General features: G+C 37.4%; 6 protein-coding genes, 2 long non-coding RNA genes and 1 other non-coding gene across 14 annotated transcripts; 5 read left to right on the top strand and 4 right to left on the bottom strand.

Moving 5' to 3' along the window:
- Positions 1-180: 180 nt before the first annotated feature.
- Positions 181-918, top strand: AT3G12955 (SAUR-like auxin-responsive protein family). The gene has a single exon (NM_112132.2). It carries the CDS (start codon positions 246-248, stop codon positions 663-665), a length of 420 nt encoding a protein of 139 aa, NP_566440.1. The 5' UTR covers positions 181-245; the 3' UTR covers positions 666-918.
- Positions 919-1,059: 141 nt separating this feature from the next.
- AT3G12950 (Trypsin family protein) lies at positions 1,060-3,833 on the top strand. The gene is made up of 6 exons (NM_112131.5): positions 1,060-1,356; positions 1,445-1,895; positions 1,979-2,128; positions 2,214-2,454; positions 2,533-3,033; positions 3,132-3,833. The coding sequence occupies exons 2-6, from the start codon at positions 1,506-1,508 to the stop codon at positions 3,524-3,526; spliced, it is 1,677 nt and encodes a 558-aa protein (NP_187901.1). The 5' UTR covers positions 1,060-1,356; positions 1,445-1,505; the 3' UTR covers positions 3,527-3,833.
- A 23-nt stretch (positions 3,834-3,856) lies between these two features.
- Positions 3,857-6,739, top strand: AT3G12940 (2-oxoglutarate (2OG) and Fe(II)-dependent oxygenase superfamily protein). 3 transcript variants are annotated; one of them, NM_112130.3, is made up of 3 exons: positions 3,857-5,456; positions 5,619-5,996; positions 6,081-6,739. In NM_112130.3, coding segments are annotated over exons 1-3 (1,425 nt in total). In that variant the 5' UTR covers positions 3,857-4,411; the 3' UTR covers positions 6,083-6,739. The 3 variants fall into 3 exon arrangements, with proteins under 3 accessions (NP_187900.2, NP_001326290.1, NP_001326289.1); NM_001338014.1 differs by having other exon boundaries at positions 3,857-4,453; positions 4,538-5,456; positions 5,619-6,356; NM_001338013.1 differs by having other exon boundaries at positions 5,619-6,739.
- AT3G12930 (Lojap-related protein) lies at positions 6,368-7,990 on the bottom strand. Its single transcript, NM_112129.2, has 5 exons — positions 7,620-7,990; positions 7,329-7,455; positions 7,096-7,234; positions 6,925-7,013; positions 6,368-6,829 (listed from the first exon to the last, which is right to left on the bottom strand). The coding sequence occupies exons 1-5, from the start codon at positions 7,857-7,859 to the stop codon at positions 6,708-6,710; spliced, it is 717 nt and encodes a 238-aa protein (NP_566439.1). The 5' UTR covers positions 7,860-7,990; the 3' UTR covers positions 6,368-6,707.
- Positions 7,991-10,258: 2,268 nt separating this feature from the next.
- AT3G02615 lies at positions 10,259-10,560 on the bottom strand. Its single transcript, NR_140930.1, has one exon. It is a non-coding gene; the product is annotated as an other RNA (long non-coding RNA).
- A 1,899-nt stretch (positions 10,561-12,459) lies between these two features.
- AT3G02605 lies at positions 12,460-12,664 on the bottom strand. The gene has a single exon (NR_140929.1). It is a non-coding gene; the product is annotated as an other RNA (long non-coding RNA).
- A 77-nt stretch (positions 12,665-12,741) lies between these two features.
- BRG3 (SBP (S-ribonuclease binding protein) family protein) lies at positions 12,742-14,535 on the top strand. Its single transcript, NM_112128.5, has 3 exons — positions 12,742-13,047; positions 13,145-13,541; positions 13,634-14,535. The coding sequence occupies exons 1-3, from the start codon at positions 13,001-13,003 to the stop codon at positions 14,195-14,197; spliced, it is 1,008 nt and encodes a 335-aa protein (NP_566438.1). The 5' UTR covers positions 12,742-13,000; the 3' UTR covers positions 14,198-14,535.
- A 5,837-nt stretch (positions 14,536-20,372) lies between these two features.
- AT3G12915 (Ribosomal protein S5/Elongation factor G/III/V family protein) lies at positions 20,373-23,490 on the bottom strand (the record flags this gene model as incomplete). 2 transcript variants are annotated; one of them, NM_001338012.1, is made up of 5 exons in its annotated part: positions 20,373-21,652; positions 21,752-22,274; positions 22,336-23,051; positions 23,298-23,385; positions 23,488-23,490. In NM_001338012.1, 5 exons carry the CDS (start codon positions 23,488-23,490, stop codon positions 20,616-20,618), a joined length of 2,367 nt encoding a protein of 788 aa, NP_001319534.1. In that variant the 3' UTR covers positions 20,373-20,615.
- AT3G00300 lies at positions 20,395-23,683 on the top strand. 3 transcript variants are annotated; one of them, NR_143796.1, is made up of 3 exons: positions 21,949-22,198; positions 22,348-23,035; positions 23,533-23,683. It is a non-coding gene; the product is annotated as an uncharacterized misc_RNA (transcript). The 3 variants fall into 3 exon arrangements; NR_143798.1 differs by lacking the exon at positions 23,533-23,683 and adding an exon at positions 20,395-21,747 and having other exon boundaries at positions 21,893-23,165; NR_143797.1 differs by lacking the exon at positions 23,533-23,683 and having other exon boundaries at positions 22,348-23,167.
- The last annotated feature ends 1,791 nt before the right edge of the window (positions 23,684-25,474 follow it).

Here is a 25,474-nt window from a genome sequence, read left to right as displayed (position 1 = left end):
AATAATTGATATATTTGGGGATCTGCCTAAAGGAAAAGTAATGTGGAAGTTTATGAATCAAGTGAGTACATTACTTGAAAACCTAATTATAAATTAAATGGTTAAGAATTGAGAGACGTAGCACCTACCTTCTCGCTCTTTATATAACTCCCTTTCTATCTTTCTGAGTGTGTTTCAAGTATCTTCTTGAGACAGCAAAATAAAAGAGAGAGATAGAGAGAGAGAGAGAGAGAGAGAGAGCTTCAATGATAAAGAAGATGAGGTTGATGATGATGCTCAGGAGATGCAAGAGCGTGTCCACACAATTAGGTCGTTCATATTCTTACACAAGTCTCAGATCCAAATCGGCCAGGAGAGATCCACAAGACCATCTCCAAGACGTTGACCAGAGTCCTACACCGTCTATGTACCAGACAGTGTTGGTTGGACGTACGAAGAAACCTTACTTGATCAGTAAGAAACACTTGAAGCACCCTCTGCTTAACGCTCTTGTAGAGAAGCAACAGAGATACGAAGAAGACGATAATGAAGATGGAAGTTGTATAATTACGGTGAAATGTGAGGTTGTTTTGTTTGACCATCTTCTGTGGATGCTCGAATACGGTGACGAAGTTCACATATTAGAGTCTCTAGATGACTTTGCTCATCTCTATCTCTCCCCTTGATTAGGTTTCACTTCTTTTTTTTCTTTCTTTCTCGATTACAAGTTTTACTTGCTAATCGTTTTTCGTATTAAACTTGTCTATTCCCCTAAAATGTATAATACTCAGTCTACCGACAGGCGACAGGTTAGTGAGTTCTGTTGGTGAATAACAAGACATCTCACCAAAGTGTGTTTATTCAATTTCAATGGTTGTTTACACGTTTTTCTTCCAAATTATGACATATTGAAATGATTTGTTATCTATCTTGTGGCGGGTACTCAAATGTTATAGAAGCGCAAAGAAATCAAACGATCAATAAACAAGGCTACTATATATTGGGCCTAAATGAAGTCCAAAGCCTGGAGAAATCAACTAAAACACAAAGTTGCCATCAACAAGATCTCAATCAGAACCAGAAAATAGGTTTCTGACATAAAACCACTGACCCATAATTAAATTGCAACCAAAAGCGCTTTAGTTCCTACAAAAAGTTGCAAACTTTATCCATAAAATATAAAATTTGATTATCCAAGCTTAAAAAAATGAAAAAGGTCTAAACTTTACTCTTACATGCGCCATTGAACTAACAGGGCTAATGGCTGCAGCTCCTTTACTGCTCCAACTACGATTTCCACAGTTGCAGAGATATTACATCCTTCGAATTCAAGTTTTGGGTATTGATCGTGAGAATTCAAGGAACATCTTTTCTTCGGTCAGTATGTGGCACTCTAAGTTAGTGTTCGTCTCTCGGATCAAATTTTCGAATTACTCTTGCTTAGTTTCTCTGATTACTTGTGTAGATGTGATTACCCAATAAGCTGAAAACAAAAGGCGTGATTTTGTGATTACTCTGGCGTAATAATGCCTCAGTATGGGTCAACGGGTCAACACTGCGAGTTCACGGCGGCGTCTTACTTCTCGTGGCCGACTTCAAGCAGGCTAAGCAACGCCGCGGAGGAAAGAGCTAACTATTTCTCAAACTTGCAGAAAGAGGAGGATGATGATGATGAGGTTTCTCCTGAACCAGTCTCCACAGAGCCTAAAGGGCAACGAGCCACTACTTTACTTGAGCTCATGACCATAAGAGCCTTCCACAGCAAGATGTTGCGGTGTTATAGTCTTGGAACAGCTATAGGGTTCAGGATTCGGAGAGGGGTTCTTACTGATATCCCAGCGATTATTGTGTTTGTGTCTCGGAAAGTGCATAAGCAATGGCTAAGTCCTCTTCAGTGTCTTCCTACTGCTCTTGAGGTATATTGAACTTAAAAGTTTGATGGGATTGGAATCGAAGTTGTGTGTAATTGGTGAATGTGTTGATTTGGTGGTTGAATCAGGGAGCAGGAGGGATTTGGTGTGATGTGGATGTGGTGGAGTTTTCGTATTTTGGAGAACCTGATCATCAGCCCACACCTAAACAAACATTCACTACTGATATTGTTGATCATCTCCAAGGGTCAGATCCTTTCATTGGATCAGGCTCTCAGGTATAATCACTCATTGTAATCTGGTGTTATGGAAATAGTCGCAAAGTCGATAATCTTGTGTTGTCTTGCTGCTAACTTCAATCAGGTGGCAAGCCAAGAGACTTGTGGGACTTTGGGGGCAATAGTTAGGAGTCAGACTGGAGGTAGACAAGTTGGGTTTGTGACTAACCGCCATGTTGCTGTTAACTTAGATTACCCTAGCCAGAAGATGTTTCATCCTCTCCCTCCTGCCCTTGGTCCTGGTGTCTACCTTGGAGCAGTTGAGAGAGCCACTTCCTTCATCACAGACGATCTCTGGTTTGGCATTTTTGCTGGCACCAATCCAGGTTTGGAAACATCATAGGTTTTTTAGTTTTACCATTAGAGAGGAAGGAACTCCGCAATAACTTTAACGTATTCTGCAGAGACGTTTGTGAGAGCAGACGGTGCATTCATCCCCTTTGCAGACGACTATGACCTGTCACGAGTCACAACGTCTGTCAAAGGTGGAGTAGGAGAGATTGGAGAGGTCAAAGCCATAGAGCTGCAGTCTCCAGTTGGTAGTTTAGTGGGTAAACAGGTGGTGAAAGTCGGGAGAAGCTCTGGCTTGACTACAGGAACTGTGCTGGCTTATGCACTGGAGTACAATGACGAGAGAGGAGTCTGCTTCCTCACTGATTTTCTTGTTGTCGGGGAGAACCATCGCAGTCCGTTTGATCTTGAGGGAGACAGCGGAAGCCTCATAGTGATGAAAGGAGAGGAGAAGGCAAGACCCATTGGGATCATATGGGGAGGCACTGGAAGCCGCGGGAGGCTGAAACTGAAGGTAGGGGAGTGTCCAGAGAGCTGGACCACTGGTGTAGATCTGGGAAGGCTTCTTACACATCTCCAGCTTGATCTCATCACCACCGATGAAGGGTTAAAAGGTAATAATTCACTCAGTTTTTCCTTTAGGTGTTCAGACACTTGAGCATATAAAAGAACAAGACTTATACATGTTGTTGTTGTTGTTGTACTTGTTTAGCGGCAGTGCAAGAACAAAGAGCGGCCTCAACAACGGGGATGAGCTCAATGGTTGCAGACTCATCACCTCCGTATGTGAATCTCAAGAAAGAGAAGAGAAGCCCAGAAGAAAAGTTAGAGGCATCATTAGGACCTCTTCAGGTCCAACATATTGATCTTGAAGAGAGAATAGAAACAAAAGGAGGTGCTCCAAGTGTCGAACACCAGTTCATGCCCACCTTCAGCGGTCAATGTTCCGCTTCTGCTTGGCCTGAGACTGCTAGAGAGGATCTTGTTGCCGGCTTTACAAATGGTAGCTGCGATGGGGATTTATGTGTTGGACTACGTTTAGGAGACGATGGAGCTAAACGCAGACGCACTCAGGTGACCAACGAAAGAATGAGACCCGCCGAATAGATAAAAATGCTAAAGAACTTGAAAGTTTGTCTTGCTCTTTGCCAACACTTCCATTGAGAGCTTTGGTTTGGATTTGTCTCATGGCAATCGAACTTGAACATAGCCAAATTTAGCCTCAGTTGGATGCGGTTACCATTCTCGTTTATTCTGTTTGTCCAATCCCATATCTCAGCATCATTGTATCATTGATGTCCAAAAATGTACAAGTTATCAAAGTTGAGATAAAAATTGTTATGTAAGAAATAAAATAATGCTTGACTGGCTTCATATAGTTTTTGAAATTGAAGAACAGAGTCGCAGATTCATGAAAGCTTTGATTTTTTTTTTTTTAAACTCTCCTGACAAATCAAATCCCACAGAGAGAGATTGGTTAATCTTTTGCTTTTACTTTTGTCATTCTCCTGCGCTTAAATCTGGTGAAGCATACTTGTCCGAAAGGAGACACCTTTCTTTGGTCTATTAGGCGACGGTCAATTTTGATTCCTCTTTCATTTCTTGCTGATTCGCCTCTAGGGTTTCTGTCTTACTTATCGTCTCGTGCTCGAAAGTTTCTGTCTTTTTTTCCGGGTATCTTGCAGCAAAGAGGGTTCTGATTCTGGTGTCTGCAAGTCTGATGCAAATTCTTCAATTTCTCTGTTTGCTGTGAAAATGATTGATATGAGTTAGGCGTTACAAGATTTCCTTCCTGAGTGAATCTCCTTGTTGATGCTACATCGCTCCCTCAGAGATTACCAATTTGTCTATTGGACAATCAGACTTTGCAGAAGAGTCACATGAGTTCTTCTGCTTAGATACGCTTCCATCTTCAAAAATGTTCAACCTTTAAGCTTGTGTTCCAATTGCTTATTGTTTTAGGTGTTTTTTCGGATTTTGGTGTATAGTTTGATGATGGCAGGAAATGGAATGCCTACATTGGGTCGTGTCAAGGTTTGTGATTTAGTTCCCAGTGAAGGTCTACCTTCTGATTCTTACAAGTTAGCGGTGACTACATTGTCTCAATCTCTGGCACAGTACTCTGCAGCCATCATTCAGTTTCCTGCTAGCGATGGAGCCCTCCTTAGATCCGGTCTTGATTCTGCTCGGCTTTATTTTCACCAGAGAGATTCATATCCAGCCACTAATAATATGATCCACACAAATGATTCACAAGAATGGTGCAAGACTTCTGGCTACTATGCAGATCCTCAGTCGTGGCAAGAGAGTTACGAGTATAGACCTGGTTTGACTCCGACCGAGCCAAGCAATTCTATGGAGTTCCCTCCTGCTGGTTTGCCTGATATCTTTGCTTTACTAGGAAAAGCTGCTCGTGTAGTTCTTGATGCCATTGGTTTCTATTTGAACTTGAGAAGCTGTCCATTTACTGAGATTCTTGATAATGTCCCTTTGAGAAATTGTGAGGTATCGTCTTCTGTGTTATCTGTTTGCTGTTATGCTAGGCCATCCTTTCATGGAGCACAGCACCATAGCTTAACAGAAGACGAGCAGCTTATCCTGTATTCAGACCATGATCACCAACTTGACAAGAGTCTGATCTCATTTGTGAAATCAGATAAGGCGGGGTTGCACATCAGGGACATGCATGGGCAATGGATTTTAGTTGATGTGGATCTTGGTCCTCAAGAGGCTGTTGTGTACCCGGGGCTAGCTCTTTACCAGGCTACAGCGGGGTATGTGAGTCCCGCAGTGCACAGAACCGATTTGAACAGTCTGCAAGGAAGTATAGAAGGGAGGTTCTCCTTGGCCTTCAAACTCATGCCAAAATCAATGACCAATCTGAGTTGCTCGGAGATGAGAGCAGCAGGTCATGGTGTTGAAGCTCAGTTTCAGCTCCCCGTTTCTGTTGATGACTTCATGCAGAGATCTCACTCAAATGATGAACTTTTTAACAGACAGACTTTGCAAAGCTTCATCGTCCCTCAATCCCAGGATGGTATAGAAGTTTACTTTTATCAGTCTTAACGCCTAATTTCCATCTTTGTTCTTTCATAGCATTTAGAAAGGATTCAGATTGAAGAATATCGGAGTTCATAGTTCAAGTGGTGTTAACTTACTCAGAAGTTTTGATTAACAGTAGATCCTTCCTTTGGTGCAGGATCAATGAAACAGCTGAAAAAACGGAGGAAGAGTGATTCTAGATGCAAACCACTACCACCTTCAAAACGGCTGAGGTTAGAAGCACAGAGAGTTCTCAAGGAACGAGTTCAGGAGATTGCAGATAAAAAAGGAATCAAACTAAGATTCTGCAATCTCAAGGAGTGCGAGAATAACCACAATGTAATGAACAGCCCTTGTGCTAATATAAGAAGGGAGATCGGGTGGCCGCACGGAGTTCCATTTGTTCATCCTCACGACCTACCCAATAAAGCGAAAATCGGTTTCCTTGAGACATATGAGCCTGGATGGTCTGAAACACATGACATGGAGTTCAGTCTGTCTGAAACCGCTCAGGGAAACCAACATGTGACTAACTGTAACCATTCTTCACCCAATAACACTCCTTTTCCTTTCGCTGAGACTTGATCCCGAGGTTACCAGTTCATTTCTTTGATTGCAGGAGATGCGAAAATGAGTCTTCCAGTTTTGGTCTCTTGGTTGCCTTGACTCTTAGTCAGGTTTCAGTGTCAGTGGTTGCACATGCTGTGTATGATCTATGGAACAGGGAGACAAGATAGAGCTGTATGAGTGACTCTTATTATCTGACTCATTGTACATTGTGCCTTTGTATAATATACAAGTATAGCATGTTCCAGGATTCTCATCTATGCACAAAAACCATCTCATATGGCCAGTCAGTGATTTTGATGAATAAGATTTGAGTTCTTTTGGTGCATGAATTTTGTTGCTGTTGAAAGCAAATTAGATTAGAGTCTTGGTCAGTGTGTGTTCCATAACATGAAGAATCATCCTAAAGCATACATTACATAAAGCCGGAACACAGTTTGGGTCTAACTCTACCCAACAAACAATCTAGAAACATGTCTGAGATCTCCTGATATTGTTGGCCCATCAACCCCTCACGCCAAGAGCTGTGTAGTGTAACCAATCAGGCATTGCCTGGACAAACAAACAAAAAAATCTACAGCCTTCATGTGGCATGACTCTAGCCAGTGAAGAGAATCAACAGACTTTCTTCTTCCAAACTGTTACTTTTTGTTTTTTTGGAACAAACTGTCTCATCATATCAGTTCCGTGGTTGTGACTGATCCTCAAAGGGAAGTTCAATTTGCATAGCATTCCCGTAAAAGTCTTCCAAGTTATAGAATGTCCTTTGCGGAGGTAAGAATAAATGGATCACCACATCACCTAAAAGTATATCAATCAACATAAAACTGTCATTATTTTACCCTCACATGACACATTGAACTAGAGGCATGCCAACAACGCAAGAAGAAACTCACCAAAATCTAACAACGTCCACGAATTTGGCTTTACATCTCCATTAGCAACTTTTCCGTACTTCTTCTCAGCCAGGTCTCTCATCCTGGATCTGCATTCGCAGTTCATGAAGAGAAAGTAAATTTGATGTTTTCCAAAGTGGAATATATGAGCAAGTCTAAATAAATCTGTACCCTATTGCATCAATTTGAGGGCGGGAAAACGCAGTGGCAATGATGAAAAACCGAGTCCAGTAAACAAGAGGCTTGACAAAGAGGACCTTAATATCTCCAGCTTTCACATCACTCGCAACTTTAGCCAATTCAACAGCAACTGCAACAAATGTGAATAACAACATCAATACCATTGCTAAAGCCAAATAGGTCAAGAAATATATACTGCAAATGAATATAAGGCTTTGGCTTACATGCTAAACTCTCTGCATCATCGTCAACCTCAGCTGTTGGAGACTTAACATCAGTGCTTCTAAAAACAACCTTCCCATATTTGTTGAACAAGTCGTCGAACATCTCATCAGTATCTTCGCTCACATTCTGCACAACGCATTGTCAAACCAACTATACTCAGCACTTCTAAAGTTCTAATCTTTCTTAAGCATTACTTAATCAGGTAATTCGCACCAAATTACTTCCTAGAACAAATACAATTACTGTAGAAATTGCAAGGCAAAATCGAAACGGTAAGAGTTTGATCGTACCGATAGAAACCCATCTTCTGCTTCCTTTCCCACAGCAAATTTCCGTGAGTTACTGAGAGAAGTCAAAATTTTGCCTCTGGATAGTCGCCAACAGCAATTATAAGGAGACGATAAATCTCTGTTGCTAAGGCATGACAATGAAGAAGAAGTCTTTCTGGGTATTAGAGACGATACAGCTGGTAATCGAAAATCTCCGGCAAGCAGAGCTCCGGCGACGGTGAGACCGGTGGAAGATGCCATTAATCTCGCTGGTTTCGAAAACTCTACTCGTCAAGCGGATAAGATATCTAAAACCCTTCGCCTTTGTTCTGATAAAAGTATTAACTTAATGATATTCAATTTTGTGTTAATTAATTACACACATCGTATCATGGGCTTATTTCTTATTTTCGTTTTGGGCCTCTAATATCTCGAAATGGGCCTGTTTCAAGGATCCATATCAGATAGACAGATAATAAACATGCAGGCAACTTCTAATTCCATAGCCGAATGTTCTCTATCACTGTGTGTTGTTGTTTAGATTTTATTCTAAGATTTTTAAAAAATGGAGCTGACTTGATTGGTTGGTATTATCAGGCAAGATTGTTGAGAATGGAATAAATGAGAAACGAAATTATCGAAAAGATAAGACTAGAAATGGGGGTGGACCACTAAAAGCATACTTACTAGAGTTCCCAAATTGGCATTGATCATTAATCATATATATATAAATAAAAAAATGTCGCATTCTATGATGAGTACATAACACAGAGGGCCAAAAAAACCTCAAATGTCACAGTCTCACATAGGTCATAATCCCACGGAATCAATCGATATAATTTATGAAAAAGAGAGGTAGCTAGTAGCCTACACAGACACACACATGTCTCTGCCTGCATACATTATATACTTTTTATAAAATAATTTATATGAAGCAAACAAGTTTGGTTGGGGAAGTGTGATGAATTGGACAAGTTTGTGTAATTATAGAGCAAGAGAGGGACATTGCAAATAATACAACCGCACATCTACCTTCCTGTCAACATTTTTCTTATTAATTTTTTTTCTTGGTTTTTCGGGTACCATTTATTTTTCTGTTCATTACAATTCTGACATTTTCTTTTGTTATATCACATCTATACTCAAAACACACAAAATTTTCAAAGATATTGACATAAATCCACGGAGAAATGTGGTGTAATGGAATTGGAGAGGAAGAGCCATTCATTTTCTTTTGCCGACCCCTTTTTTCTCTCTACACATTTTCATGCATTCTCTTAAAAGTTGACAGTGAATTCACGTCTTCTCATGGTCTCACATTTCCTTTTTTTTTTAATTTCCATTATGGTTATTGTATAATTAATATCCATATTTATATTGAGAAAAGAGAAAGACCTATCGATTTCACTTGTTTTCTGTTCATATGTGTAGTGGGTGGGAGGGTGAGGTTGATTCCTTATCTTCACCCAAAGATTTTATATGTTAATCAATCTTGGCAGCTAATTAACACACTAGTTAATTAATTTAAATATGACAACTTAGTCAAATTGGAGCTATCGACAGAGGATAAATACGATTCATATCAAACATGGAAAGAGAGATTAGTTGTGGGTGGCATCTGATTCCAAAATGAAACGTTAACGTGGGGATAGGTCAGAAGGATTAGGTGAAGGTACATGAGTGAGTAACCCATATAATGGAGATGTTTCTTTTATTTTATACTACGTTATACGTTAATAATATTGTTTATATGAGTCCTCGATAATTACGGCTCCGTCTCGATCTACAAATTGCCTTGGATCCACGTAACGTGTAAAGACTTGAAAATTCGTATGAGTTTTTGCTGCTCTACTCAATTATAACTTTATCAGATAGATTAGGTGGGTCCACATGCTGGTGCATGAATTCAAGTGCAACGGTCAAAAATATCGTGGAATATGGAGTAGACAAAATAAATAAAAATGAGAAGTTTTGTAACAATGAGGTGCGAGAAGGAGTGGAAATTAAAGTCTTTGTTAAGTGTGTTTCCGATAGAAGTAATGAGATGTTTGAATGTTGACAATGAGCTCCATTGATCTATATATCAACTTCCCTTCCCCCACCAAAATCTTTCATTTATTTATATTAATACGCGTATAAATTCCATCGTTGAATACCACCGTTGCTTCTAATTCTTGTAATAATATATTTTGCTCCTTTATACTAATTGGTTGTTGTCAAGTTACATTGGTTTGTTAGAAGAGGTTTAAATTAATGTTTTTTCTAAGACATTTGATAATACTTCAAATCCGCAAAATTGTTTGTTTAAAGAGCTGCATTCTGAAATCTAAACTCGAGAGAGGAATCCATTATTCCTAATGTAAGAATATAAAAACAAATTGGATATTAAGTAAGCTTATGGAAGTAGTAAAGAATTGGACACACATTATTGAGGGTTTTGGATTATAATGACACATTGCTCCACTTTTTCCAATACATGTGATGCCATCTCGAGCCGTATCCAATTCTTTGCTCAACCAACTTTTCTGATGCATTGCTTTCACGTATTTTACGTATATCGATTATCTATACATTGCCATACATATATGCAATGTCCATATTCTCTACTTTAATATATACACAACTACTTTAACATGTATGGCATATATGACGTCTATCAAGCATATGTATATGGTAGAGGAGATATATTATGAACATAGGGATGATGAAAACGAGATTCCCTCGATAAAAGAATAATAAAGTTTGTTATGTATACAAAAGTTAGAGGTTCGATTATGTGTTTGTGTGACATTGAGATTCTCTCATTATGGTGAGCGGTTGAGATGATGTGGGAAAATAATAGATCAACGACTTTTTTAAGTTCAACTAAAGAAAAAGAAAGAAAATAAACTACTTTTATCAACTCAATGGAGTCATGCCTTTGCCCTCAAAAGCAGGCACGCCAAAACCATCACCTACATTTATATTCTTACTTCTTCATTTTATTTTTCTTGCAAACCAAAAATCAATTCTAGTACTATTTGATATTTCTTTCATGATTTCCTCACTGCACACCTTCTGTTAAAGTTAAGTAATCGAATCATACGTTGAAATATACACGGAAGTATATGGATTTATTTTTTCTTAAGTTTGATGATGCCTTTGCAATACTTAGAAAAAAATCATAGATAAAAAGTTTAAGCCTAATTGACGAAAAGAAAAGTACTTACAGCTCAAAAATGAAAATAATGAGTGTTAAACAGAAGAAAGAAACTTAAACCTTAATCTTAGCTATAACAAAATGAGATGATGAGCATGTGTACAGCATTAGACCACTTTTGTTGCCCCTAAGCTCAAGTAGTTCAGACGTGAGACTCATTCAAATAATCTTTTATATTCCGTTGGTTTATGCAAATTTTTAGTTTAATTCCACGGGATATCTCGACTATAATTGTGATTCTTTAATAATAGAATTTAGAATGAGCCTCGACTTTTGCTATTAGCAACTTGTCTTTTGTTTTTATTTTTATACTTGAGTTGTCAGCGAAGATAAAGAAATGATAATTGTACGATGTCAGATCGACCCAAACAATAAGAAAATGCATAATACGACTAAATGTTAATAAAAAGACTAAAGATAATGTCTGAAAAGCAGATGATGCAAAAGGCATGCTCATCTTGATGCGTTTGCTATGCTAACCTCGTGATTCTATGCCCTCTCTTCGTGCTCTAGCATTTCCAAGATAACTTAGTTTATCTTGCGGTGGCTTTTATTTATAAATACGATAATGCCCGACTAATATTATTTAACTTCAAAGTGTAATAATTTGACATATAATAGTTTGATTATTTTTGATCGTCAAAGGAACTAGGTGTACACATGCATTAACAAAGCCAAGCTGCATCCTCCTACAAATATTAAAGAAAGTCAAAAAAATATTTGAAAACAAAATTTGAAAACGTCGTGAACCAAATTTTTTTATTAGAGATTGTAAGTATACGCCAAATTAACAAGAGACTAATTTAGTTTTCCTATTAATGTGGCAATGACACTAGTCGTAATAACAAAGAGAAGTTTGTAAGACACGTGGCAAGATGTTAGTTCAACAGACGTGGCAACGAGAACCGTGAAAAAGTAACTGACATAAATAAAAGATTATAAAATAAAATAGGAAAATTAGAAAAGAGGTAAAGAAGCAGCGGTGGGTACACCGTACCTTTCTCAACGGCTTCCAATTAAAAAAATAAAAAAAAAATAAAGAGGGGAATAGTGCCAAGCTGGCAGTCCACACGTGCCCATGCGACCCTCGTATCCCGGCAACTCCATCACACGTGGACCATAAGGTCCCAGAACCTTAAGATTTTGTCTGTATTGTCACGTGGCGTTGTCAGTGACCGTCTCTCGGCTCTTTTTACGGATTCGCCCCGTTGGAATCTTACGGCCTTTGTCCTCCAACGGATAAGCAAGCAATATTTATGTACGAATAAAATCATTTATTGATTCAGAAATTCAAATTCATGCATGCAAAGCAATTTATTATAGAGAGTTATTTCCAATTCAACTACAGAGGATGATATATAATTAGATAATGGCATGTTTTGAATATATATTTGTGATTTGATTTTGGTTTTTAAAAGGATAAAGCAATTAATAATTTAAGATAGTCACAAGACTTGCAAGTCTTGTCACATGAGCCACCTCTATTGTATAGTACCATTATGTTTTGGCCGTTTATAAATTCGCATTTACGTATGTGTACAATGAATCTTACAACGGTGCAAGTAAGTAACTTACACCAAACATTTTTGTTACCAATAAGATCTATTAATTGTCAGGTTTGACCATCCATAAAATTAAAGACGAAGCAGAAAAGAGAAGAGTTAGGCGAAAAAAGAGAGAAATAGGAAGTTTAAAGTAAAAAAACCAGAGAAAGTAAAAGAGCAGATATAGAAATTATGATTTTGACCGTAACCTCTGAACCAAAGATTTTACAGCTGTCCTTGTCAAAGTTTTTTTTTGTTTAATTCTCTCATGAAGAAACGCTGGAAAAGGCAACTACTTTAATGGTCACTGGTCAGCCGGATATAACCGAAGAATCCTCATGCTTAATTAAAATTATTAAAAAAATTGATAGTAGAAAACAACAAAATGCCAATTACAGAAAAATAAATAAAATAAAACATCACATCTTCCTCTCTGTTCTCTATAAATTGGCAGACAAGAGTGTGTTGGGTTCTGCTTTGATATTTGTTTTTTAGTTTCTCCTTCTCTCTGCAGAAACCGTAATTAAAAACCCCCCACAACTTCTTCAACATAACGTCTTCTTCTTCCATCTTTCGTTGCATTCACGTTTTTAAAGGTTCTCTGAATCACTCCATTAAAAATAGCTTTGAACAAGTTTTCTCAATAGTCAACAAAAACAATGGCCGTTGAAGCTCACCATCTAAATCCTCTGTTCTCTTCCAACAGGTACAGAAAATTTCTTGTTATAATCTCCTCTGTTTCCTTTGTCCTCTCTTCTTTTCAGTATCTTAACGTCAAAGGTGTTTTTATTTTTTCCTTACAGAGAAATGATTCATCCCGTTGAAGCAAGCGGTGTAGTCTATAACACCCAGATGAGATACGGCACCGTTCCGACGTTTAACCCCACCGTGGAATGTCAAACTTCTCTGTTTAACCCAATCTACAACATCTCACCAGTCGATCGTTTGGTTCATCAATCCATGAAACCAACGATACAGTCCGTTGATAGTTCTCTCACATTCAACAGCGACAACAACGTCGATTTTCTTCGTCCTGTGTCGTCGAGAAAACGTTCTAGAGAAGAATCCGTTGTTCTAAACCCTTCCGCTTATATGCAAATTCAGAAAAATCCCACCGATCCTCTTATGTTCCTTGGCCAAGACTTGTCTTCTAACGTTCAACAACATCATTTCGATATCGATCGTTTGATCTCTAATCACGTAAGTTCTTATCTAATATGTTTTGAGTATATTTTTTGTTAATTTTTCTGGTTTACATAAATTGATGGGTTCTTCAACAATTCCATTATTAGGTTGAGAGAATGAGAATGGAGATTGAAGAGAAGAGAAAAACACAAGGGAGAAGGATAGTGGAAGCCGTCGAACAAGGTTTGATGAAGACACTAAGAGCCAAAGACGATGAGATAAATCACATCGGGAAACTAAACCTCTTTCTCGAAGAGAAGGTTAAGTCTTTGTGCGTAGAGAATCAGATATGGCGTGACGTGGCACAGTCTAATGAAGCCACCGTAAACGCCCTACGTTCTAACTTGCAACAAGTTCTCGCAGCCGTGGAGCGTAACCGGTGGGAGGAGCCGCCCACGGTGGCTGACGACGCACAGTCTTGTTGCGGTAGCAACGACGAAGGTGATAGCGAGGAAGAACGGTGGAAGTTAGCGGGAGAGGCGCAGGATACGAAAAAGATGTGTAGGGTAGGGATGAGTATGTGTAGAAGCTGTGGGAAAGGAGAAGCAAGTGTGTTACTGTTACCGTGCAGACACATGTGTCTATGTTCTGTGTGTGGCTCTTCACTCAACACTTGTCCTATATGTAAATCTCCAAAGACCGCTAGTCTACATGTTAATCTTTCCTCTTAGACCTAACCAATACCAGTAAAATGTAAATGCCCCCAAAAAAAGTAAATAGTAGACAAAAGTTTCTTGGTTAAAAACTGTTCATTCTTTTTTTGTTTGGATGGTGATGATGATGATGGAACACGAATCTTTGACATATGTGTCAGATCTTTAAATTTCGTAAGGGGTTCACGAGGGACCTCTGTTGCTAAAAATCGTGGGTTAGGTTTATACCCACTTTCAATGTCATTTCCCATCTTTGTATGAATTTTCACCAAAAAAAGTGGAAAAGTTTTGTGTGTGGTTCAACTACTAGTCTTTTAACATAGTAGTAGTAGGGGTATAACGTCACTTTTCACAAGCTTGAATTTTTCTTTAACATATACTTTTGCCCAATCGTTTTTTTTTTTTGTTGTGTTTTTCTAGAAAATGATATATTCGATACAAAGACTAAAGTAAGTGGTCGAAATCGTGGGTTATGCGTGACAGGCCATTAAACCAAAAGCAAAAATAAAAAGCCATATCAACTTTTCCTCTATACCCGAGAGAGAACTGATGCTAAAAGACTTCAGGAGTGGGTTGGTGCAAGTTAGTGTGTTAAACACTGTGTAGCAGGGTTAAAGCACAAGTTAGCTTAATAGAGACACCAAGGTTTGACTAGCCGTTAGAATTGGCGCGTGGAGAAATAACGGTGGAGTGGCAAAAGCTGACGTGGAGAGCGCGCGCAAATCTCGCTGGGTAAAAAGAGTGGGTCTCATACCCTTATAGTATTAGTATCCTAAAGTAAAACTCGTTAAGTCCACCAAAATCTCGTCTTGTGTTCTGTCTGTTCCACTTCTTCCGGCGTTTTTACTTCCCAAAACGGCTCTGTTTACCAAATAAATGTTAAAACAGTTTTATTAGTGTTGCTTTGTCATATTTCAAGTAACAATAGAAGCATATCTTCCTTTTGGACCAAAATATTCGAAAAACCAAGATGTAGTAGATTCGCCCTAGTCGTCTTAGCATTAAAACCAAAAATAAAAAATAAAGTAAGATTCGTACGTTGGTTAAAAAAAAGGCTTAAAATTGATAAGATAAGGGTTAAAAAAAAGTTTTGGAAACGTACTGATTTAAATGGCCCATGAACTGATAGGTTTCAAGATATAGCTTTAGATTAGGAAGAATGGAATTAAGATTTAAGAGAATCAAGGCGCGTCAAGAACACGCCTGTGTTGTCCCTTTCATATCAAAGAAATATTTAAGTATTTGACTGCCTCCATTCCACCCAACACAATCACCACCTTCCTTTCGTGTATTAAACATAATAATACTATAGTATATAACTAAATTAAAATATTCTTTCTTTGGTTCTAAGTTCTAACATATTGCAATGTTAATATTTTGGTTTTTAAATCATTCAATGCTCTGTATCTATATGCTATCATGCAATCAACCACGTCATCATTAAGTAATCGGTTATTATAGATTATGAATTTGAAGGAACTTTGACTGAATAGAATAATGGAGTAATTCACTAATTTAGGGATAATTATGCGTTAGGGTGATGAGGGTTCGAAGCATGTGAAATGCAGTTGGTTCACGTTCTCTTTCACGCCACTTTTTTAGTAGTAATATTGAATCATGATTTATTTATTTGTCCTTTTTGTTTACATCTTTTTGAATGCAGAGTTGTTCTTGATATATAGAAATAAATACTGAAAACATTTATATCGATGGAAAGAGTATCGTATAAAATTCACCGCTAAAATATAACACTTTATCATTGATGATGTCGTATATATAGTACATAATAATTTGGGCACGACTCTGAACTTATCGTGGAATGGTCCCGGGGGATGGATTCATCAACATTCACATTATTATTGCCGTCCCTTCACGCTACTTTTGTAGTTTTGTGCCATTAACTCATTTGTTATCAATAAAAGAAAGATATCTATCTATACGGACGTTGCAATTGTGATCATCAAGTCACGTCAAACTATTACTCCTCGATCTCTTTTACTATTATTTTAAAAATCTCAGCAGTACTACTGGTATAAAGCCTAGACTTTCGACTCTTTTTATATATTGACAACACAAAGAAAATGATATACAATAATTAATAACTTAGCTTTTCCTCTAACACATGTTAGATGCCAAAGATAATCTCCATTCTCCACTATCTTTTGATTAGTTCATGTAAATGCGACACCTACGCAACACAATACGCAACTATGCACCACCACATATGATAGATCATAGAATATAATACACTTACTAATACAGTAGTACGATTTCGTAGCTAATTAAGTGAACATACGAATTGGTAATCAAAGCAAGCAAAAAGAAATGGTAAAAAGAACATTGTCGGTAGAGAAAGAAGCTATTTTATTTAGGGAACAAATCTTAAAAGTGGAGTCCACAATTTTTTTTTTTTTAAAAAGAAGACAAAAATTGGCATTTAAAACATTAAAACATTACACAAGCACATCCACATCGCACCGCCGGGTCCACAATTTGCTTTCCTATTTTCTTCAGAAAAAATAAACAATATTTGGGCCGTAATGGGCCCACAGAGGGGACCGTTTCTCCTTTATTTTCCCCTTCTCCAACACGTGAATTTGATTCCACACACTTGGAACTTTCCTCAACTTCCCATTAGAATATCAAAACAAAACTAGCCCATCTTACACGTTATCGTATTTAAACTTCATCTTAATTTTATAAAATACAGTTCAAAAGAAGAACGTATGTTTCCAGGTGACATGCTGATAAAATTCTACGCATAGTTTATGTAGATCACATAGTTGTTGTTATATTATAAAGAGCATATTACTTTCTTTTCTTTGGTTATTTGGCTCTTTAAAATGACTATTGGATGTGTTTTGAAACCGACTTTTCACATTTTAATTATTAGTATTCAAATATGATAATTATGAAAGTGGGCTGCATCGTCATGAAAGAGCTAAGTAACCTTCTTCTATGTTGTCTGAGTCACCTTCACCATCTGATAGAGTCATCGAACAGTTTTTCCAAAAGTATTTCCTCTTATCACAAAAGTCAAATACAGTGGCACATTATACACTCCAAACAATATAGTAAACACCAATAGTACTAAAAGAAGAAAATTTGTTAGATTTCCGAGTGGGGTCACGTTGTAAAGTTTTAATTCATTTTCGGGATTTTATCATTCTTATAGTTTATTTTTGAATGGAAATCATCAAAGTCATCTTTTGCTTTTCCATGTATTAAGATGAATGAATATGATTCCTCTTTTATATAAAGAGTAATAATATATTCCACACAAAAAAAAGAGAAGAAATTTCCAAGGGAAAGACGGCACTAGAAAAGTTATACGAATTAATGTCATCATGATTTCGAAATTGATTGATTTGTGGGTCGGTTTTCATTTGTTCTGTAGCCTAACCTCTAACAATCAACGTCTCCACTATGTATCAAATAATCCATCCGTTTTTGTTTTTGACCAAAATTTTTGTTTTACAATATAAGTTGTTTTCAAGTTTTTATGCAAATTATATAATATTTTAATAATTTATGATTAATTATATTATGTAGTCTCTTTTCTAATTGGTTAAACTTTTTAAAAATAAATGTTCTTAATCTACGTGCTTTTATCTAAAACAACTTATATTATGAAACGAAGGGAATATGTATTAAAGAAATCAAATATACTTTTCAAAAAACTTGGATGAGACCTCATATTCATAATGAATGGTGTACCATGTCAACCATGGAACAACTATGATATATATTGATGGCCTCCTTTCTTTATCTTTTCTTCTTTCTCACAACTCTTTACTAAATATTCTACCTTTCAAACCAAAGTGGAACGCAACTTTCGGTTTTTTATCAAAGTCGTCCATAGTCTTTGACACAGTCGACAGATTAAGATATTGATTGTTTATTTAAGTTGAAAATTGTTGCATTTGCCATGTTTGTGATTGTGTATGTATGCATATAGTATTATCATGTTGGAATTGAAAGTCAAAACGCAAACATATATAGACTAGAATAAATGTAACGTGTTCATTGGCATTTGCTTTTACAACCCGCAAAAACACTAAAAATATGAATTATGCGTCTTTTTTTCTCTAATCCCAAACAAAAATGTAATCAAATTCCTAACCAGAAAAATGTAAACAAAAATTGGAATGAAGGATCAGATTACGAGTGGGTACCATCAGACCTTATATCAAAGTATTAGGCACATAATTCTCACTTCCGCACTCTAGAATCTTGATCATTTCCTGTTTTAATTGTGGTGTGGGACATATGCAGAAGTCTATTTGTTCATGATAGTTTAATTTGTATCAATTTGCTAAAGCCACATTATATAATGTCTTAATATCTTCTTGTTGGTCAGATCTTGGAGCCATCATATACTAACAAGTAACAATTTAAACATTATAGTGACAGATATAAATGTGCTTTAGTTTGGACGACACAAAGATGAATTTGGAATAGAGAGGTGAGAGGATATCAAAGGCTTTAAAGCAAAAGGAATAGCCTATACCATTGTTGCCCACTTGACCTAATCCTTTTTTCTGATTTAATTTTGGGAAATTTATTTTAATTTGTACCTATGCAAATATCATCCTCTCACCCACTAAATGGTACAAAATATCAAAACACCATGTGGTTTAGATGAGGGATATAATTAGAAGCTTATGTTTCCATCCGAGACAAAAAACAATATATGGTTGAGACATGACATTGATATATTGGATAGAAACAAGACATGAAACAATTACAAGTAAAGACTGTACTTTTCGTATGGATGAAAAAAAGGTGAGGAAATAGTTTGGTTATTGTCCACATTAGGAACCAACCACTAAAAAATAAAAATCTAACTATTAATATCGTGTATAGTTCTTTAGTGGGGGCAAGTGTGAAAGTATAATACAATATGTAATTTCAATGTCGATAGATTTAGAAATATGGAGTCTTCATTTCAAACAATTATCATAACATAACCCTTTTTTATAACCAAATAATTTGAAAACAAGAGTAAAGCAATGCAATGATGGTATGAAGAAGAATAAATGCACAAGATAGAGAATATGGCAAAGCTATAAAAAAGTGATGGAAAAAAAAAAAAAGATGTGCGTCGGCTACTTTGTCAAAGGAGAAAAAATAGTAAAAAGAGAGATTTGAGGTCGAAGATGACACTAATTAAAAGATGGCAATTGAACTTATTGTTATCTTATACACTTGGAATATTCTTTTCATTTGTTTATTAAAACAAAACAACGAAGATCACTACAGATTATGATGATTTATACAATCTAAGATTCCAATAAGAGTTTTTTTTTCAAAGTAATAATAGTGATGATGATTATAGTGGTGCATACATAGTAAGGAAGATGAATGATGTGAAGTGATGGATGAATGGTGTCCTTAGTGTCCAGCAGGCCAAGACAACAACGCAACACGATTACTTAATTGAATCAAGAAAGCAAATAAGGGACCCCATCCACCACAAAAATGGACCATTAAGATTGAGTCCCTACAAAATCAAGATGCCTAAGTTGGATGATTGCGACACCTTTTTTTCATCTGCAGAATCCAATCAATAGTATCTTTGTTCCCATATTTTATATTAGCATTTTGGCAAGTGAGTGGGAAATTAGTGCTGATCTAACTTCGTAAGGCAGTGATAAACTTGCAAACTTTATAACATGTATTTTTGCCTATTTCTTAAAACTCAAACAGTCACATGCCACTTTTCTTGATCTCCACTATGTTGAGGCGATGACATGTTCTAGTTGAGCTGAAAAGTTTGGTTTAAAGATACATATCTAAGACATGAATGAGCACATCTTGAAATCAAAGAAAATAAAAAGACAACATTGTAAATGTGCCAATAAAGAAGGAAGAGAAAATGAGTTGCGGAACACAATACTAGTAACTAAGCCCAATTTATGGTTCGCTAACATGGAAAGAGAGTTCTGAAAAACAAGCTCAGGACTACCTAGAAGGCTGAATCTATGGCTAATACAAGATGGGAAAGCCGAAACAAGCTCAGGACTACCTAGAAATGCTTCTTGAACCCGGTTGGTTTAACTAAATTCACTGGCTGAAAAATGCTGCTATTATAAGAACCCAACTGTGAGAGTCATAACAAGAGAAACAACTCAACAAGAGCAAAAATGTGACCTGATATTTTGTTCTCACTCTATATTAAAACAATACAGCTTCAGACTTGAGAGGTTTATTATCGACGCTTAGGACGTTCGTCATCGAAGAGAACAAAAAAAACAAGTTATGAAACAGAAAATAACTCAACTAGTATAAACAATACTACTGAATTGATAGGTCTATGAAGTAAAAAGAGTGAACAAAAAACAGGGTGTAAGTCTGAATCAAAAATGTGAACAATAAACAAGCCTAAGAGGGAGATAAGAGTCTTTGAGAAAGAGTTAGAGGAGCTATGTTCCGCTTACAATTTGTCTTCATAATCAGAGAGTGGAGTCATTTGTAGCTTCAAACCTTTTCTCTTCCTGATATCAGCTACCAATGTCGCAGCCTGTGAGCCAGTCTCAAGCGGATCAGAAGACATCATGTCCCAATGGTCAAACACACACTGAGGAAAGGCTTGTCCTGAGGTTGCAGCCCTTAGCTGACCTGAGAAACCAAATGACTCGACCACAGGAAGGTAGGCTTTGATGTTGTAGAGAGGCGTTCCTGGCCTTTGCATTTCTTCAAACACATGTCCACGCTTCTGATTCAACACACTGTAGATTCCTCCTAAAGCTCCCTCAGGTGCTTGTATCTCGACCATGTAAACCGGCTCAAGAAGTCTAGGCTTGGCCGTGAGTTGTGATGCATAGATGGCTCTTCTTGCTGTTGAGATCATCTGACCACATCCTCTGTGGATTGCATCAGCATGGAGCACAACATCACACACCTCATAACAGACCCCTCTCATGTTTTCCTCTGCTAAAGGACCTTCCTTTGAAGCCCATTGGAACCCAGCAACCACTGAGTCCTTGATTTCATTCAAGTACTGCACTCCCTTACACATGTCAACCACCATGTTGGGCCCTGTGGTGTCAGGTCCAAACGCCCAGATTTTCTTGGCAAGATCCTTGTCCCACCCAAACTCTTCTGCAAGAATCTTGGATCGGATCTTGGGGTCATCAGATGGACCGATGCGGCCTTCATCAATGGCCTCTGCTAGACCATCCTCCATTGGTCTGGCTTCCATGTAAAGACGGTTGTGTTTGTTTGGGGACTTACTCATCACAGTCCGGCAAGACCTCTCAAAGACTGTCTCTCGTAACGAAACAACAGGATCTGACACTATGATATCCGCACCACCCATAAAATCTTGAAGATCCTTGACACAAATTTCAATGTGGAGTTCTCCAGCACCTGCAACAATGTGCTCACCAGACTCTTCCATTGTGCATAGAACCATAGGGTCAGACTTGGCCAGCCTCTTAAGACCTTCTACAAGCTTGGGAAGGTCAGACGCTAGCTTGCATTTCACAGCAACACGAACAACGGGAGAGACAGAAAACTTCATGGCACGAAGCGGGTGTGCGTCCACTTCCTTCTAATTCGTCAAGGTACCATTCTTGGTGATGAACTGATCCAGCCCAACCATAGCAACAGTATTACCACAAGGAACATCCTCCACTGTCTCTTGTTTCTTACCCATCCAAATGACAGTCCTCTGCACACTTTTGACATACAGATCTTTCTTTTCACCAGGGACATAGTTAGGACCCATGATCCTGACTTTCATACCAGTAGAAACCGTACCAGAAAAGACACGACCGAAGGCAAAGAACCTGCCCTTGTCAGATGCGGGAATCATCTTAGAGACGTAGAGCATCAAAGGACCGTCTGGATCACAGTTTCTGATAGCTGCAGCATACTTATCATCAAGGGGACCTTCATACAAGTTCTCAACACGGTACCTCTGCGCAGTGTAGGGTGATGGTAAGTGAAAGATCATCATTTCAAGAAGAGCGGTACTCGCAGGAAGCCATGCCTGCATGACACGCTTCATCAAAGGTTTACCCATCAACTCTTTCTCATCGGGCTTCATCTGAATACCAAGCTTCTCTAACATCGGCCACAGCTTATCCTTCTGATCATTCATACAAGTGTTGATCATTATCTTAATGGGTTCATAACAGAACTGAACAAACCCACGCTTGCAGGTCGGGGAGCCAGTTTTTGGTCGTCCATTTTCTGGTTGCAGAATCAAAGAAGTTCTCACCCCACAGCCTCTCCATCATTTTAGATTCAGAGACACCAAACTTGGAAGCATACATCTTAGCAAAATTGGTGAGAGTGAAAGCCCATCCGTGGAGACCAGCAGAGAAAGCTACTGTCCCCTTTTCAGGGTAAACCTGAACATCACCGAGGAGAGGATCCTCATGCGTGGCCATGATGACATTAGCATTCTCAATGACCCTCTGGAAATTCTGATACGCCTCCTCACCATCAACCTTAAGCTCAAGGAAACACCTGTCCATCTTGTTGACAGTCAAAACAGGCCTAATCCTTTCACCAAGAGATTGCCTGAGCACAGTCTCAGTCTGCACACAAACACCTTCAATGCAGTCAACAACCACAAGAGCACCATCAGTGATACGGAGAGCAGCTGTGACCTCTGAAGAAAAGTCAACGTGTCCAGGAGAGTCAATGAGGTTGATCAGGTACTCATTGCCATCTCTAGCTCCGGTGAAACTCTTCAGAGACGCATCAGTCATCTCATAGTAGAGAGAGATACCAGTGGACTTGATGGTGATACCACGTTCTGCCTCATCAGCACGAGTATCAGTCATACGCACATCACCCGCAGTTTCTTGAGCAATGATACCAGCAGCAGCAACAAGTGAATCCGTAAGTGTAGATTTCCCTATCATTAAAAGATCACAAAACTTTTATTTAGTATCAAGTTTGATAGAAAAAACACATGCTTAGCAAACATATGTATAAAAGAGCAAATATTTCATCAACAAAAAAGAAACAGAACTATATAAATAAAAGATATATAAAATAAAATCGTTTTTTTATGTTATGTTATACTTTAACATCAATAAGCCATAAAAACAGAGTGATATGAGATTCATATACAACGAACAATTTTTAAAGAGATAAATACCATGATCGACATGGGCGATGACAGACATGTTACGGATGTTGTGTTTACGATCCGTAATTTTCCGTTGCTCTTCAACTGTAAACTTCACCTGCAAGATTTTTTAACAAAAACGTGTTAAACAAAACACAAGGCAGATCACTACACAAAAAATAAATGAATAGTACTCTGAAAGAAAAGAAAAAAAGCTTACCATCTTGACTTGCTTTTTTCCTCACGCCTACAAAATTCTCTGCAGAGAAAGAAGAGACAGTAAGAAAATTATCGGAAAATAATACTAGAATTCATAGATCAGCAGTAGAGAGAAGAAGAGAGAATCAACAATCTGTAAAAAATTAATAAATGGGAAAAGAAGAAGAAGAAGAGGGAGCGAAGGTAAACTAAAATCTTAACCAACCTGGAGCGAGTACGGGTGCAGCCTTGGACGTGAAAAGATGAGCAGAAGCGTTACTCTCTGTATATTATAAGAAAGTGCCTTTGCCTTCTGATTTTAATATTTAGGGTTTCACACAGAGAATCTCTGTCGGGTTTTATTTTGTCTTAAGGGCCTAAATGGGCTCACTTATTTTAAATTACTCATTAATCTGAAATCCTATTTTTTTTAAAAAAATTAGGGGGTATTATTGGTTTACGATTTATATAAATTTTTAGCGATTTAATGTTATAAAAAATCTTGTGTAATTAAATTAAGATTTTATAAGATTCTGTTAACAGTTAGTGTTATTAGATTTTGATTTATACAAAATAATCTAAAGTCTTCATAAATTTTGAGTTATTAGATTCATAATTTAATAAAGTCATTAAAAATTGATGTTATTAAACTAAAACAAATGAATCTATGATTCTTAATGATTTTAATTATGGTGTTATTGGTTTATGATTTTATACATTTTTTTTTACAAACTAAAATCATGAAAAGTATCAAGAAAAAATAAAGATTGTAAATCATGACCCTGATATTTTAGTTTAATAAAAAAAGACAAAAAGTTAGGATTTTTTTTGTCTTTAGGGCCTAAATAGGCTCACTTATTTTAAATTACTCATTAATCTCAAATCCTATTAAAACAAAAAAATGGAACTTTCACATAAAGATTTCACTTTTCAAAACCAAAACCATAAAAGGAAGTGGAGAAACAGAAACCCTGTTTACTTTACTTGTTGTCAAGAAGAGAAAGCATACCTCTGATCGAATTGGGTTCTCTCATTGACACTAGTTTGTAATTGCGACTGTAATATGAAGGGTGGAATCGAAGCCTGAAACAGATGAGAGAAGAGGCAGGAGGTTTATACCAGTACACAAAAGGGCGTCAAAGGTTTAAGTAAACAAACTGTTCTAAAAGGAACTGCTCATGTGCCGAACTTCCAGGTTTTAGAAAGTAAACTTGAAACAGATGCCAGGAAATTCATACCATAAAGAGTCTTCGTTTGTTCAATAAACCGTTTCCGCTGCAATAAAACCAGAAGAAGCATTGTGACCAATTAAAGCAAAGAGACATGGATCTAAATGAGACTCTAACAAAGCTGCAAAAGGAAAAAACAAAGGTCATCAGACACGGAATAGCCAAATGCAGCAGAATAAGAACCCAACTTACAAAGTACAAGACGGAAATTACTACACAATCAATCACACGTACATAGTTGGCTACTGGATAACCAGTGGAATCAGTCAGTAAAATGATATCAGACTACTCGATTGCATGATTTGAAGTATAAAGCTTAACCTATCTACAATTTTCACGCCAATTCCAACTGTTTATTGAACCATATCCTAGTCATGTCTCGGGAACACCCAAAACCTCTGCAGTTTAATTCGATATATACTGACTCGATTGTAAACTGAGCTAATCGTCTCTTAAATTGACGAATTTACGAAATCTGGAGATAAAAGGAACATGAACAATCGTATTCATCATCCAAACTACAAACAGAATCTCGGCTCTTCGCTCTCAGAATTCGAAATTGGCAAGTAACTCTGCTTTCTCTCCAATGGTTCTCTCCAATATTTCTCTCATCCGTGACAAGACAAGAAGTTCCATCGTTTCATCTCCTCCACCTAATGGGCTTTGTTTCCTTTGTGGGCTTCTTAATGTTTTTTTAAACGCTTTTGTTACTTTATTAAAGATAACAAGACCACAAGTCCACTATTCGTCTAACCGAAAAACATAAAATAAGAGGGCTAA

Source organism: Arabidopsis thaliana, chromosome 3 (genome assembly GCF_000001735.4).
Source record: "Arabidopsis thaliana chromosome 3, partial sequence".
NCBI lineage: Eukaryota > Viridiplantae > Streptophyta > Magnoliopsida > Brassicales > Brassicaceae > Arabidopsis > Arabidopsis thaliana.
This window is presented reverse-complemented; position numbering and strand designations above follow the sequence as displayed.

Coding starts and splice junctions, on each gene's coding strand:
- AT3G12950 (NM_112131.5), top strand. CDS start 1,506: ATGCCTCAGTATGGGTCAACGGGTCAACACTGCGAGTTCACGGCGGCG. Junction 1,896..1,978: donor GTCTTCCTACTGCTCTTGAG/GTATATTGAACT, acceptor TGGTTGAATCAG/GGAGCAGGAGGGATTTGGTG. Junction 2,455..2,532: donor TTTTGCTGGCACCAATCCAG/GTTTGGAAACAT, acceptor CGTATTCTGCAG/AGACGTTTGTGAGAGCAGAC.
- BRG3 (NM_112128.5), top strand. CDS start 13,001: ATGGCCGTTGAAGCTCACCATCTAAATCCTCTGTTCTCTTCCAACAG. Junction 13,048..13,144: donor CCTCTGTTCTCTTCCAACAG/GTACAGAAAATT, acceptor TTTTCCTTACAG/AGAAATGATTCATCCCGTTG. Junction 13,542..13,633: donor ATCGTTTGATCTCTAATCAC/GTAAGTTCTTAT, acceptor TTCCATTATTAG/GTTGAGAGAATGAGAATGGA.
- AT3G12930 (NM_112129.2), bottom strand. CDS start 7,859: ATGGCATCTTCCACCGGTCTCACCGTCGCCGGAGCTCTGCTTGCCGGA. Junction 7,235..7,328: donor TGATGCAGAGAGTTTAGCAT/GTAAGCCAAAGC, acceptor CATTTGTTGCAG/TTGCTGTTGAATTGGCTAAA. Junction 6,830..6,924: donor GTGGACGTTGTTAGATTTTG/GTGAGTTTCTTC, acceptor ATATACTTTTAG/GTGATGTGGTGATCCATTTA.
- AT3G12940 (NM_001338013.1), top strand. CDS start 4,412: ATGATGGCAGGAAATGGAATGCCTACATTGGGTCGTGTCAAGGTTTGT. Junction 5,457..5,618: donor CGTCCCTCAATCCCAGGATG/GTATAGAAGTTT, acceptor CCTTTGGTGCAG/GATCAATGAAACAGCTGAAA.
- AT3G12955 (NM_112132.2), top strand. CDS start 246: ATGATAAAGAAGATGAGGTTGATGATGATGCTCAGGAGATGCAAGAGC.